Source organism: Micromys minutus (genome assembly GCF_963924665.1).
Source record: "Micromys minutus genome assembly, chromosome: 7".
Classification (NCBI taxonomy): Eukaryota; Metazoa; Chordata; class Mammalia; order Rodentia; family Muridae; genus Micromys; species Micromys minutus.
This window is the reverse complement of record NC_137976.1, coordinates 41,827,456-41,841,463: the sequence shown is the minus strand read 5'-3', so window position 1 is coordinate 41,841,463 and position 14,008 is coordinate 41,827,456. Positions and strand designations below refer to the sequence as shown.

Below are 14,008 nucleotides of genomic sequence, written 5' to 3'. Positions count from 1 at the left end.
TTAAAATAATCATTGAACTATCTGACTCTGGACCCATAATATGGATTAAGTAGGGGCAACTGGTTTCTTCTTCTCCCTTGCTCTTGGGAGGATTCCTATCCTGGGAAAGGGTCTGAGTCCTAAGATATGAAGTGACTTAAACTGTGAAGAAAAGGGTAGTAGAAGAATGGAAACCAGGTAAAAAAGAAAACAGAACCTCATGGCGATGATATCAAAATGCCAAACAAAAGTGTGAAACTTACCATGATGCAGAACAGGGAGATGGAGCTGAAGATGTTAAAGCTAATGAAGAATAACTTCAATTTTTTTCTTACTTTTTTAAATGCCAGAAATGAAATACTCACTCGCAGAGACATTCAGGGAGTTTACTGTTCTCTCCAGTTGGTTTTCTGCTGTGCAAGTTAATGTAACATTCTCCTCAGGGGAAATGATAATTTTACTATAATACCTGCCATTAATATAAGGAGACTCCTCTGTCTGGAAGAAGAAGGAAGAAGAGTTTAGAAACGGAGATGCACCTTGTAAGTCTGGGAAAGAACAGTGCTTGATGACGCAGGCAAATGTGATGTCCTACAGGCTGTTGTTAAGGGTGTTCGGAAACCACAGATAAGGACCATCCATGTCATCTACAGCTTCCCAGTGGGCAGAAATGAGATTAATAAAGCAATAATGGAATTTCTCTGTCTGTGAGTTTTTTGGGGGAATTTTAACACAGCAATTAACCTCCCCACCCCGAGATAGATGTTCAGTGTCAGTTAAACTTTTTTTCATGCTACTTGTTTCAAAGCATATTATTAATTATACAACCACCAGTTTCCTTCCAGTGAACATTAGAATGTATTTGTGAATGAGGTCAGTTTTTTTTTTTTTTTTTTTTTTTTGCTGTAGACATATATTCTCTAATATCCATTCTTTGCAGTGGACATCTATTCTCTTATCTCACATCTCTCATCATAAAATGTGACATCCATGTGCAATGTATATATGATTTGTTTTTGAGTAAATAAAACTATTTGTTTCTCTTAGACTTTCTCTTTATCATTAAAAAAGGTGGATTTTTCAATGATGGGTTAAGTGAGTTTGGTTTTCCTGAGGCACAAATCAGGTCATCACCCAAACATAAGAAACAATGCAAGAGTTTTGATTTGTATTCCCCTATTAGGAACATTTCCTTGAGTGTTTCTCAGCTATTTCTGTCTAATCTTCTGAGACTTCTCTGTTTAGATTTGTACCCCATTTTTGAGGTTCTTTTATTTTCTACTTAACAGATTTTTTTTTCCATATACATTATGGTTTCCAATTTTGTACTTTTATGGGATTTTTGAGGTGAGAATGTATGCATTTATTCTTGTGCATTTTCTTTCCCATATTCCAGTTTGTTTTTATCTTATTTTATTGCTCTTTTAAATGCTTCTTTGCTTTCAATGAGAGAATAAAAGGTTGTGGATTTCAGTGGAAGTGGAGGTAGAGAAACTGTAGAATTGTAATTAGAAAATATTGCATAAAAATGGGTTTTCAATAAGATGAGAAAAAAATAATGGAGTATACATATTGCCTGAAAAAAAATTAAAAATATTTTTAAAAAAATTAAAAACAAATGATGTAGTTCAGTCAATCTTAGGACTAGATATAAGTTTAATGCAATTCAAGAAAGTATGCTTTCATCCTCTTCTCTTGGTCACCTATTTTGACCTTATCCTCTGTTTTTGTGTCTTGGTTTTGTTTTTAACTATACTCTATGTGTCTTGAGGATAACCTCTGTTCTCTGGGAGCTACCTCATCGCTGTAAACTACTAGGTTCATCATACCTTGGAGGAGGAAACAAATAAAACATTATGAATGGACCATTTCAGACCTAAACTAGAAAAATAACATACTGTCCCTCAGGCCAGACTCAAACCTTCTATGTGACGATGAAGAATAGCATTATTATTTCTATTCTGTGGTTACGCATACCTATTATATTCCCCGAGACTTTTGGCCTTCTACTTCAGTCTTTACAAAATATACTTACTTATTTCTAGCATGTACTTTTACATTTTTATACTGATTCACTCATTCATTTATTCATTCATTTATCATATATATGCACAATTCTTCTTTTAATCTACTTTCCATGAACTACAGTTTCTTTTTAATCATACTTATCCCTTAACTGGAGAGACATAAAAAATTAGTGTAAGAAAGAAACATTCATAAACATTTAGGATTTCACTTTTAGCATTTGGTGCTAAAAAATATTTCTGCACAATGTCAGCCATTCAGGACTTTATTCTGAATACAGAAGCATGTATCTTCTCAGGCATGATGGTCTTCTTGTGTCTCTACTCTCCTAGGCATGGGCTTTTTATCAGTCTCTCTCTAATGTATTTAACTCAATCATAAATCATTGGCTTCAAGCAGGAACACTGAGGGGTCCCCTTGCGTTAACACATGCACATGTCATTGTAGGAGTCCCAGGCAAGAGCCCAGACCCCCCATGCTTAGCAAACAACATTATATGAGCTGAACTAGTGGTTCACGTTTCCACAGAGGAATGTGTAAAACTTAAAATTAACTTGCATCTCTTTGCTTTAAAAGTGTCTGCTAAAACCTTAAATGGAGAGTCTATGTTCATTAACTGGTTCTATGTCTATGAGTGTTTAGCTGGTTCTAATGATTGAAGGAGACATGAGAGCTGCTACAGAAAAAAAATTTCAGGTTATATTAGTATACCAATATTGAGTAGAGGGATTAGAGTTCTGAAATTTTAGCAATCAGCTGATTTTTCTCTATTTGTCATTTTCTCTCTTTCTGTGTCTGACTATGTTGTATTAAGAACAACATATTCACAGCATTTTTAAAATGCAGTTTTTTTGTGGCACCTGAAGAATCTTACTGAGACTAAAGTTTAGCTTACTGTCCTTTATTTTCCAGGAGAGCATAACTTAGATTACATTTGGGAAACCTTGTTCTGGTCTTAGCCCTGTAACAAGCAAACTGAATCATGTATTTCCAAGCAGTGACTATGTTACTACTTAGAGGGCCCAGGTTCAATAAGGAATATTCCTTAAACAGCAAACAGGCAAAGTAATGACATATACTTGTGCTTTAATGCATAAGTTTGAGGTTCAAAAGTATATACATAAATGATTCAATTACTTGTGTCTCAGGAACTGTTGACCAAGAAGAAGCACCCAATTTTAATTCTTTTAAAAACAGATACCACAACACAGTGTTTAAAAAATATTTTCCAGGGGTCTTAGACTGAAATATTTTATTTGAAAAATAATCTCCTTCAGAGAAAATTATGATGTCAGCCAGCACTTTCTCTGAGCTTTTATTGCACATTACATGTTCTATATTTAATGTTTTATATTCTATATTCTAACCAAAGCAACCTACACTCCAGGTATCTAAATAAAACCCAACTTGGGACCAAAGGTACACAGAACAAGAATTAGAATACTTGCTTGGTTTATGACGCTTCCACTGCCGGTAATGGTCCACTGAATAGCTGGCTTTGGAAACCCTTCCACATGGCAGATTATAGTTTTAGACAGTCCGCTGGGATCAGTCTTCTTTGTCATTTTGATTTGAGGTTTTCCTGAAATATTATTACAGTTAGAATATTACTATGGAAATATTAAAAGTAGCCCGATATAAAATTCTTGAATTAAAAAAAAAAAACTGCTGCTAAAGCATCTCACTACCTTCCACAATGAGTGTCAGCGACTCCCTTTTCTTCAGCCCTTCAACCTCCTGAAGAGCAGTTTCACAGACATAGTTCCCAGCATCCTGATAATGAAGACTAGAAAATGACGGGCTTGATCGGAGCCGGATGTTATCCTGGTTAAATGCAGAACGTCATTACTTCAGAGGTACAATAATATTTTATTTATTATAGTTTTAATTCCTGTTTATGACTCTCTCTCTCTCTCTCTCTCTGTGTGTGTGTGTGTGTGTGTGTGTGTTCATAGTATATGTGTGTGGTATATGTGCCTGCATGTCTGGATGCATGTACCTGTACATAAGTGTGGTGTGGAGATCAGTGCAGGTCATCTGCTGTCTTCCTGTATTACCTACCCCCATTATTGCTTGGATATGGGATTTTTCACTGAGCCAGAAGCTTGCATCTTAACTAGGCTGTTTGGCTAAGAAGCTCTTGGGATGAATCTGTCTCTGGATTCCAATACTGGGGTTTCAGACATTCCATGAGTTATCTGGTGTGTACTAGGGATTTATTCAAGGTCTTCGTGTGTTGAATGAAGAATGTGACTTCTTTCTGAACTGTTTATGCAGCCTCACAATCAGAGCCCTGATTGTAGTGTTGGTAATTTGGAACAAGTTCATGGTTTCCTCAAAGTGAGTTTCCTTTTTATGAAGAACGAGGACTTCTTCTTACTGTATCTAATCATTTTGAGGATTAGCTACAATAGCTTTATATTGAGGAAAAGTCTTAATTGTCAATTCCTACTATTGTGTTAACACTGTTCGGTAGGCATAGACCATAAACAGTGCAGGGAAAAATGTTCAAAACTTAGTTTAGCTGAATGGCTATCAATGCTAAAGTTTCATTATAAAATCACTTGGCATTCAAGCCAAGTCTAAATAGACATATTGGGATGTAAAACAAAACACAGAGGAATGCTAAGGAGCAAGACAGCTGCAGAAGACTTGGACTTACCTTCATCCACACCACAGTTGCGTTCCGACTTGCAGATATTGTGCATGAGACAGGCAGGGTATCGCCGATCTGCCTGGTCACTTCCCCACTGGGGTTTAAGGATAAATCCAAGTCTGCGAGACAGGAAAAGAAACATACTTAAATTGAAAACTACAAGAAAGCAAGACAGTAATATTATTCTGGATGTGAAAGATGAAATAGTAAATAAAACCACCTTTTTCATCTGTACCTGAAATATTAGAACTGACTTACATGCATAAGGAAACTACACTGGAGAAGACTCAGCTTAGCTTTACAAGTCAGCACGAATGCCAACTCGGACAAACATGGTCGATCTAATTGACTTTTCATTGATTTTCTGTTAACATAACGATGTTTGTGGCACATATAAATATTTCTTTGGGAAGTATCACCTTAAGAAAAACAAATCTGCTTACTTCAGGAAGGAAATAAAAATGAGTAGATAAACATTATAAAAAAAGAGTTGATAAGACATAGCAGTAGAAAAATCACATATATTTAGACAGCGGGTGATAAATGAGAAAAGTATCAGATGGCGTAGATGCATCTTCAGAGAAAATTGACAAATAGTTGAATTATCTCTGAAATGCTATTCCATTTTCCCTGCAGTTGAAATTTTGAATAAGACCTATTATTGGGAACTCTTTCAACAGATGATTTTGAAAAATGCATAGGATAAATATGTCTAAGGGTGTAGAACCTCGCAGGCAAAAAATAATTTTTAAAATGTTAACTTATAGTATGATTTGTAGGAAGAAAGTGCACTTCAATGGAACAAGTACTGTCACACAGCAAGTGTGGTCTGGGCATGAGTGGAAGACCTGTAATGATTGCAGACTTGACAGCACAGTACGGAGTCCATGCACTCTCCGGGGTCAGTCAGCCATGAATTCATGACCTAGTATCAAACCTACTGCACACTCAGAGATCACGTGTTACATGTTGAGTATTAAGTAGTGGCATAAACAAAGACTAAGGGAGTAAAAAGAACAGAATCAGACTCAGTTGCAAAGCAGAAAGGCTTTGCATAGTAGACACTATATTGTCATAATTTCCTGAAAGCGAAGTGCTTTGGAAGGTGGGGATCTAGGCTCAACTTTTCCATATGGTCAAAATAAAAAAAAAATGAGAGTGATCATTAGGCTGTTTAATAAAGCATCATCTGGCACTGCTATCATAACTCATAGAATGTATATCTATTACTTATACATCGAATGTATAACTGATTATAGAATTGAGTTGAGACCACAAGGGCTTTTGTGATTTTTGTCTCTTTCATGATTTGGTTGCAGCTTTTCCATCATTTTCTGTGTCATTTTAAAAAATAGATATGTATACTATATGGGCGTGATAATATGTATGCGTGTTTATGTGTGCATAAAGTGTGTATGTGTGTGTTCTTGTGTGTAGGAGCACATGAAGACAGATATCAATATCAACTGGATCCTATATCATTTTCCATTCTTTATTTGTTAAAATTGTCTTTTATTATTATGATTATTTTATTCATTTACCTTTCAAATGATAACCACCTTCCTGGTTTCCCCTCCTCAATGCCCATTCCATTCCTCCTTCTCCCTTTCCCATTTTCCTCTATAGGTGTCTTCTTCACCCACTCACCCACTTTTGCCTCACTGTTCTAACATCCCCCCTACACTGGCGCATCATGCCTCCTAAAATCTATCATCTAAATTACGTACAAGTAACGTACCACTTTGTCTATGCTGGCTGGACAATGAGATTCGGGGATCTGGCTGTGTCTCAGTTTTCCTACCTGCTTTCTCCAGCCTTCTACCTATGCATGCATTTCTCCTTGATTGCTGGGGATTGGAATTCATAATTATGCAATAGGCTGAGGACTCACTAAGGCATCTTCCCAACCCATCTGTGTTATTCTCAGTAGTTAGTTGCCTTTGCAGTTAAGCAGTAACCATCATGAGAGTAATGAATACACCTTGGTTTTTCTCTGATAGGGGCCACAAGACCTGGCATATCAAGGCTCAGAGGAGTCATGGTTATTAAAGGAGTGATTGACTAAATATACTTTTCAATTTACACTAATATTTGCAGCTGCACCATCTTGTAGAAAAAGTGGTTTGGTTAGAACATGTATGTGAATTACATTTGTAAGAAAATTGTAAAAAAGAAAATTTATTCATGGAGTCAAGAACCTGCCAGTGAAAAGATACAAGATTTTAAGGCGTAAAGCCGGGTTTTGAAGGCCATGATGAAGAATCTGTAAGATGTGGCAGAAGAAGAACAGCCGTTTAAACAGTAACTCAGGATCTGTAGAAATATGGTCACAGTGCGAGGTCTGATCTGCGTCCCTGTGTATGTACTGATGCACCTGTTCTACCTATATGTTGCTTAATTTTTATGAGAGTGAAACAAATTCTACTTTTGGAAAACAAGGAGCCAAAAAATGGGCAAAATATAATTTTCATGTTTGCATCCAATGTAGAATAAAATGATGACATTATAATTCATTAGCTCTTAAGGAGATATTCAGGCCGTAGAACTCAATGTTATAGTCAGTCTGCCAAAACCAGAATATATTGGAATCTAATGAAAAGCACCAGAACTCAATGACCTTCCACCATGTTTTCTTTCATTTTTCTTTCTGTTACATCTTATCATTAAAGTATGATATAGTTAGCCACCATGTATTCTTCCTTGCAGTGTGTGGTCCATGTAGTCATCCCTGCATGTTCTACACATCATATGCAGAATAACTCTGCCCTCTTTACAGCCTGTGTACTTAACATCTCTTAAACAGAAGCACATGTCTAAGGAGCTGGAGCATTGGTAATTAGCCTCAAGATATAAGGGACAAGATAGCAGCAGACTATTCACAGACATTTGAATCTGTTGGGTGTTTTCCTTTGCTTTGTCTCTTAGAACAGGGATAGATAAATGGTCCTATGACTAATTTATCCCCAGAAGGAAAAACTAGCACTATTCTATGTAGACATCACTGTTTTCCCCCTAATGCGCTCCTGATGGCAGACACACTCAAACCCATGAGCATGAGGGCAGATGAAACTGAAAACAGGCTTAGCTGTTAACAGTTCTCAACACTTCACTGTTTGCACACGGCTCCCCAGGGTACTTGTCAAACATCAATCAAAAGCAACCATCTGGTTGTGTTATTGCCCACTGTGCCCTCCTGTGTCTCCTTCTAAACTTTGCTTCCTCTCCTACGTGTTTTCCAAGTATCGGGACAGACAGCACAGCACCATGTACTTAGAGCAGTTTCCTAGAATGCTTTCTGGCCTTCCTTCCTTCCTTCCTCTCTTCTGTCTAATCAAATTTCCCTTCAATTGTACGGGAGCTCCACGCCCTCCATATTGCTCTCTAGTGATATTTTTGGACAACTGCCTGCTCTTTGACTTCAGGGCGCATGGTCGAGAAGGCTAGCTCAGGTCCCTTGCTTAAAGCTGGCAGATGTATCAGTTCCTCAGGGACCTGGAGCTGCAGAGGACCTTTTAGCAAACACACAGGGTATTCTCTCTGATGACCTTCAATACCTTTGCTTCACTGCTGTTTAATCTCATTTAACTAAAACAAAGCAAAACAAACTAAAACAAAGTGGCCACTTCATGCTCTTCTGGATTACAACCAATCATTTCTAGGACAAATCTTTCTGGTTGCACTGTCAGGTCAATGATTCATTCAGCCTACAGCCCCAAATGAGTCTCACAGTTATCTGATACAATGGTATGAGTTATGAGTTCTATTCCTCCCAAGGGGCTATGTCAATAAAGAATAAATCATTACTTTTAAGAAGCATTTGATACTATGGTAACAATATGAGCTTTCATGATTTGCTAAACAAAGAACTTAAGGTTCCTGGCTGTTCTATTTCTGTGTAGTTGATTGCTTTATTTTATTGTTTTGTGTGGATGAGAGTTTGCCTGCATGTACATGTGTGTAATATGGGTGCACATGGTGCTCTCTAAGGTGAGAAGAGGGTTGGATCTTCTGGGCCTAGAGTTAGAGATAGTTGTGACCAAGATACGGGCGCAGTTAAATGAACCTGATTCATCGACAGGAACAAGGAGTGCTCTTAGCCACAAGCTATCCCTCTAGCCCCCTACATGGCCATTCTCAATGGATCATCCCGGCTCCCCCATTGTATTCTTGGAGACTAAATACAATTTTGGAATCCCTGGAGTCCTCCAAGTAGATTAAAATTTAAGAAAAGGTGTCACTCAAGGTGATTTTAAAGAGCTTCTCTTTCCTTCCACATACCATCCTTTTACGTAAGGTAAGCTCAGCTAATAAATGGTTTTAGTCACCTCTACTTCATCTTTCAGTGCTGAATCTGTAGCAACTCTCTGCTGCCTGGAATGGCTACTAATATTATTCTGTAATTTAAAAATGAGATGTATAATCTAAATTCTTCGTGGTAAAATGCAAATCCTGTTAATATCAACACTATATAAAAAGAGCTTAGGGGTACAGCTCAGTGGCAGAAGGGCTTGCTGAGCATGTACAAAGCCCTGGGCTTCATCTCCAGAATTGCTTAAAATAAATTATGTATATTATAAATACAAATTTATATATTCCGTATACATATATTTAAATATATAATGAGTTATTTAAGGCTCATATGAAAATTAGCTAGTGTTACAGTTGACTGAAGACATTTAGATATAAAGGTTTTTACCAGAGACAAGCTGGTAGTTTGTCACACTTAGGCAAGGATTCGGTATCACAGTGGTGACCTGCTAGAAAGCTCAGAGTGCTTAGAAAAGTTATTCAGGTTATATTATTTGAGGCTTTTGAGGTAAAGCAGGTCTCTAGGAGGTGCCTTACATGAACTGTGATGGCTGTTGAAACCATGGAGGAGGTAACTTACAGTGAACTGTGATGGTTGTTGAAGCTGCCATGTTTCTTTGGTCGATCAGAGAGCATTTGTAGTCCCCGGTGGCATTGCGTCTCACGTCTGTCAGTGTATAGGTGTTTGAGCTTCTTATGCCTTCAGGCTGTCCCTTTAGACAGAGGCAAATTGTCAGATGGTTACACTTCGTAGCTACCATGAGAATGTTTATAATTCTTGAGGAAAGATGCCATTTTCTCAGCTACGAGGAAAAAGGCAACCATCCTTTCAGGTCGGCCACACTAGTCTCTTTACAAGCATCTCCTTTGATTTTTACAGAGATCTACTTCTACAGAGCAGATTTTATGTCTTACTTAGATGATTATACCCTGAGCTTCTGCAATTATGGTTTTTTGTGGTTTCCTCTTTTTCCTCTTTGTCTCTGAATTCTCTAAACATTAACGAAAACAACCCAGAGCATTGGTACCATAGAAGTTTTCCGTGGACATTCCTACAGGTGGTGTTTTCTTTTTTTTTCTGTTCCAAGAATATCACTTTTTTCCCTCACTTAAGCTTCCCAAGTGCATACAATTGTTAATGTCTGTTAGAAGCCCGACAATAGGACAAAATGATGGTAGTCAGGTTCAAATAATGCTTAAGCACTTACTGGTAAGTAAAACATGAACTCCTCAGGAGGCGGGTTGCCATTCCCCAAGCATTTAAGGGTGATGTTGTCCCCTTCTTTGATGGCATTTTTTGGTGGCAGCACTTGTATTGTCACCTGCTCTGTAGGATCTGCAAGAGTCACAAGCAGAAGTTAACCATTTTTGTCAAGTACCAAATTACTCTGTGCATACAATGTAAATGACTAAATTATACATAATTTTCTCAAGAATCTAGTAATGGTAATTACTTAAATGTATCTTTTTATGGAGGGATTGAAGTTAATAGCTACTTGCTATATACCAAGTACTAATCTTGGTTAGAGCAAACTACAAAGAACTGTGTTACATAAAAATCAATTTCTTCTTAGCAAAATGTCTTTAACTGGGGTGGCAATGACTGTAATTATTTCATGTGTAAAAGACCAGTAGAACAATCTCACCGTGTGACTTCATTATAAGGAAATTGAATGGTGTTATATGAATCTTATAGCCTGGAAAGACTAAATCAGGTAGCAACATCACTAAAACTCTTGAACAGAATGGTACTCTTACCAAACAATAATGAAAATAAAATGAAGAGGCAAGAGGTAAACAATACTGCAAGTGGTTTTGGCATGCAGAAAAATATACCTACATGAAAAACATAACTCCATGAACACATGAACATATGAACATGCAGAGAGAGGACACACACACAGACACACACACACACACAGATAGAGAGAGAGAGAGAGAAAGAGAGAGAGAGAGAGAGAGAGAGAGAGAGGAGAGAGGAGAGAGAGACAGAGAGACAGAGAAACAGAGACAGTCAAAGAAACAAAGAGAGAGAGAGAGAAAGGCAGAGAGAGAGAGAAACATCGAGGCAAATCAGGTGACAGAGAAGAGAGAGATTGAGACTAAAATTGCTATATAGTTGTTAAAAGCACAAATACGTTATAATTTTATCCTGCTTTTAAAAACAAGGCAGGGTATAACTTTCATTAAACATTGATTTTTTTTTGCAGAGTAAATAGAGATATTGAGCATTTTAAAAATACATGTTACTACTCAAAGGTCAAGTGCCAAATGAATTAAATGCTCTACATTGGCACATTGTCTAGTCAACAGGAAGTGGAACGAGGTAGCCACGGCTTCACAAATGTCTGACTTTCTCCAACGTCCATGCTTTACATTGCTGAATACTGCCATGAAGGGTGAATCATGAAGTTATCTGATTTAGAAGGATCAACAAAAATGAGGAATGATTAATTTATTTGTCTGTTTTCAAATTTGGGAGCAAGTTCTATACCTACACAGACCAATTTTATTATTAGCCAGTAAGGTGAAGCTTATCAGTCATAGTTTTAAGAAACACCCCCCATTTTCTGCAGTCGTTTATGTACCTTCTACAGTTAAAAGGCAGAGGAAAATGTAGAAAGACTGCCACAGATTGTCTCTTTGACACTGACCCCTGTGGGGACATCGGCGCATTGCCATGTCCTAAAACTAAAGAGTGAGGTGCACACACTGAACAGGATTTGTGGTTGTTTTGTTTTTTATGTGTTTTTTTCTAGATTTGCTGGTGATAGCCCTCCAACCAGCAGGTTCCTGCGGGACTGAAGAAATGAATAAGCTTGCTTTTGGCAAGCCCAGAAAGATGCCATATCTGGGTTTTGTCCCCATGCCTCTTTCTTCTCTTTTTTTTTTTCTTCTTTCCCTTATTTGTTTGTATACCTTAATTGAATGAAACAATGGGATCAATCCATCATAAGTTTTTCTCTTACATGGATGAGGTTCAAGATAAAATGTGGTCCTTTCTCAGAATGTGACAATGGCACATCTGACCAAGGCTGATGCTAGGATAGATCATGTGTTTCATTTCCTCTGTTATTCCAGCTTTCCTTCTCCACCCCTTTCCATTCTGTTCTGAACTAAGAGAGGCGAAGAACTAAGGTGTGATCACAGGAATCTTGTAATACATTTGCCTTTTTCTGGTAGTGTTCTGGGCAGTCCCACTTCTAACAAGACTGACGGTCACCTGTTATCTTGTTCTGGCCTTTGGATTTCACTCTGGTTATAAGTAATAAGGCATCCTTCTTTACATTACCCGGACTCTCTGGTTTGCCTCCTCTTGTCCACTCTAGCACCAAGTCTCAGTGGTTTGTGTTTTGGTATATTTTACATTTGGTTCTCCCCTTCGATTCACACTTAGTGCTTTCCTAGATTATGCCCCAATTAACTAACCTACACATGATACACCGCCATCAGATTTATTTGCTCCCTCACCCTGTGCCTTTCTTTTGCTTTCTATTATTCTATAAATATTTCCTCTAAATCAGTTTTCTAAGACAATTATTTGACTGTTGTAATGATATTCAGACTCCTTCATACTTATCCTACACATGAACATTAGAAATGAATACTTCTTTAGTATACATGGTTATCTAGAGTTTACATTAAGTGATATTATTGTATTTCCCCATTTACATAAATCCCTACCAGTATAGTTTATTAATTTTTTGTTCTATGTATTTGCTCATTTATCCTTCCACACAGGTAAAGACTTGGTAGTTTAGGATAAACGTTACATGAGTAATGTGCAAGGATTGTAAAGTTGAAATACTCTGCTCTTCATTTCAGTGAATTTTCTGTTTATGAGAAAAACAAATGTAACAATTCACACCATTACATTACATACAGCATGAAAAGTAAAACAGATGTGTGAACATAAGACACATCTGAAGGGATTAATTCCTTCCAGAGATGTGTTTTAGAGAATAAGTGGGGGGTTTGCTCCATGATAAGGGGAAGGCAATGAGAACTCAGGGGAAGGCATGGGGATTGTATTCTCTCAGAGGAATGTGAACAACAGACAGGTATGAAGTGTGTGTTGTGTGGTGATGAAGGCAGACACACAGCACATGGCAGTGTCTGAGACTCCAAGAAAATGGCAGCCAGCAGCAGAAGGATGAATCTGAGCATTCTGAGGTGTCAGTGAAGCAGTCACAGCAGGAGTGTTGAAGCTGAGGGTATAGAAAGAGACTTCTGGTGACAGCAGCTTCGTGGGCAGGTTGTTCATGATGAGCAGAGAGAGGTAAGAGATAGAAAATTCTATTCTGGCAATTGTTGGGAAACACTGGGAATAAGGATGGCTGGGAAAAGTCAGAAATCAGATGGACACAAAGACCAGAGAGGAGAAGGACTAGGGCTCCACTCTGAGGCTCTCTCAGGTTGAATTCTCCCATCCATCTTTTTTCAATGTCCACTTCTATCATTTGCTCTTTCTCTTCTCTGCAGTCTCCCTACGGCACTAGTTTTTCATCATTAGTAATCACTATGTTAATTTTGTTTATAGTTAATTCACCAAGAAACATCTCTTTATATCCATTGGACTGTTTTCCATGAGTGAAATCCAGTAATCTGTGTTTTAGTAAATCCTTCATATTCCATTAATATCTTCAAGACTCTCAGAATCACTGGCCTTGGATACTTGACCTTTCAGGAATGGCCCTTCTTCCCCTGTGGCATTATCACACTAACAACTTCCTTCTGATGTAAGCGTCTTAATTGTCAGCTGGAAGAATAACCTCTTTGAGTGAGCATGCTGTATCCTCATCAAGAGTTTCAATAGTTCCTTCACCTGTTTTGGTTGTGTTTTTCTGTAGCAGCTCTACCATGTTCTTAGCAGCAGCCTTATTTATAATAGCCAGAAACTAGAAAGAACCCTGATGTCCTTCAACAGAGAAATGAATATAAAAATTGTGGTACACTTATACAATGGAGTACTACTCAGCTATTAAAAACAATGACTTTATAAAATTCCTAGGCAAATGGATGGAACTAGAAGCTATCATC

General features: G+C 37.6%; 1 protein-coding gene across 1 annotated transcript in view; it reads right to left on the bottom strand.

The window, feature by feature from the left end:
- The window catches only part of ALCAM (activated leukocyte cell adhesion molecule), a 185,354-nt gene that overhangs the window by 18,904 nt on the left and 152,442 nt on the right, over positions 1 to 14,008 (bottom strand). The window contains exons 7-12 of the mRNA XM_080919645.1: positions 10,177 to 10,304; positions 9,549 to 9,681; positions 4,667 to 4,779; positions 3,693 to 3,828; positions 3,449 to 3,586; positions 345 to 473 (exon numbers count right to left, since the gene is read on the bottom strand). Coding sequence (XP_080775771.1) covers positions 345 to 473; positions 3,449 to 3,586; positions 3,693 to 3,828; positions 4,667 to 4,779; positions 9,549 to 9,681; positions 10,177 to 10,304 — 777 coding nt within the window. The remainder of the gene's footprint in view (positions 1 to 344; positions 474 to 3,448; positions 3,587 to 3,692; positions 3,829 to 4,666; positions 4,780 to 9,548; positions 9,682 to 10,176; positions 10,305 to 14,008) is intronic.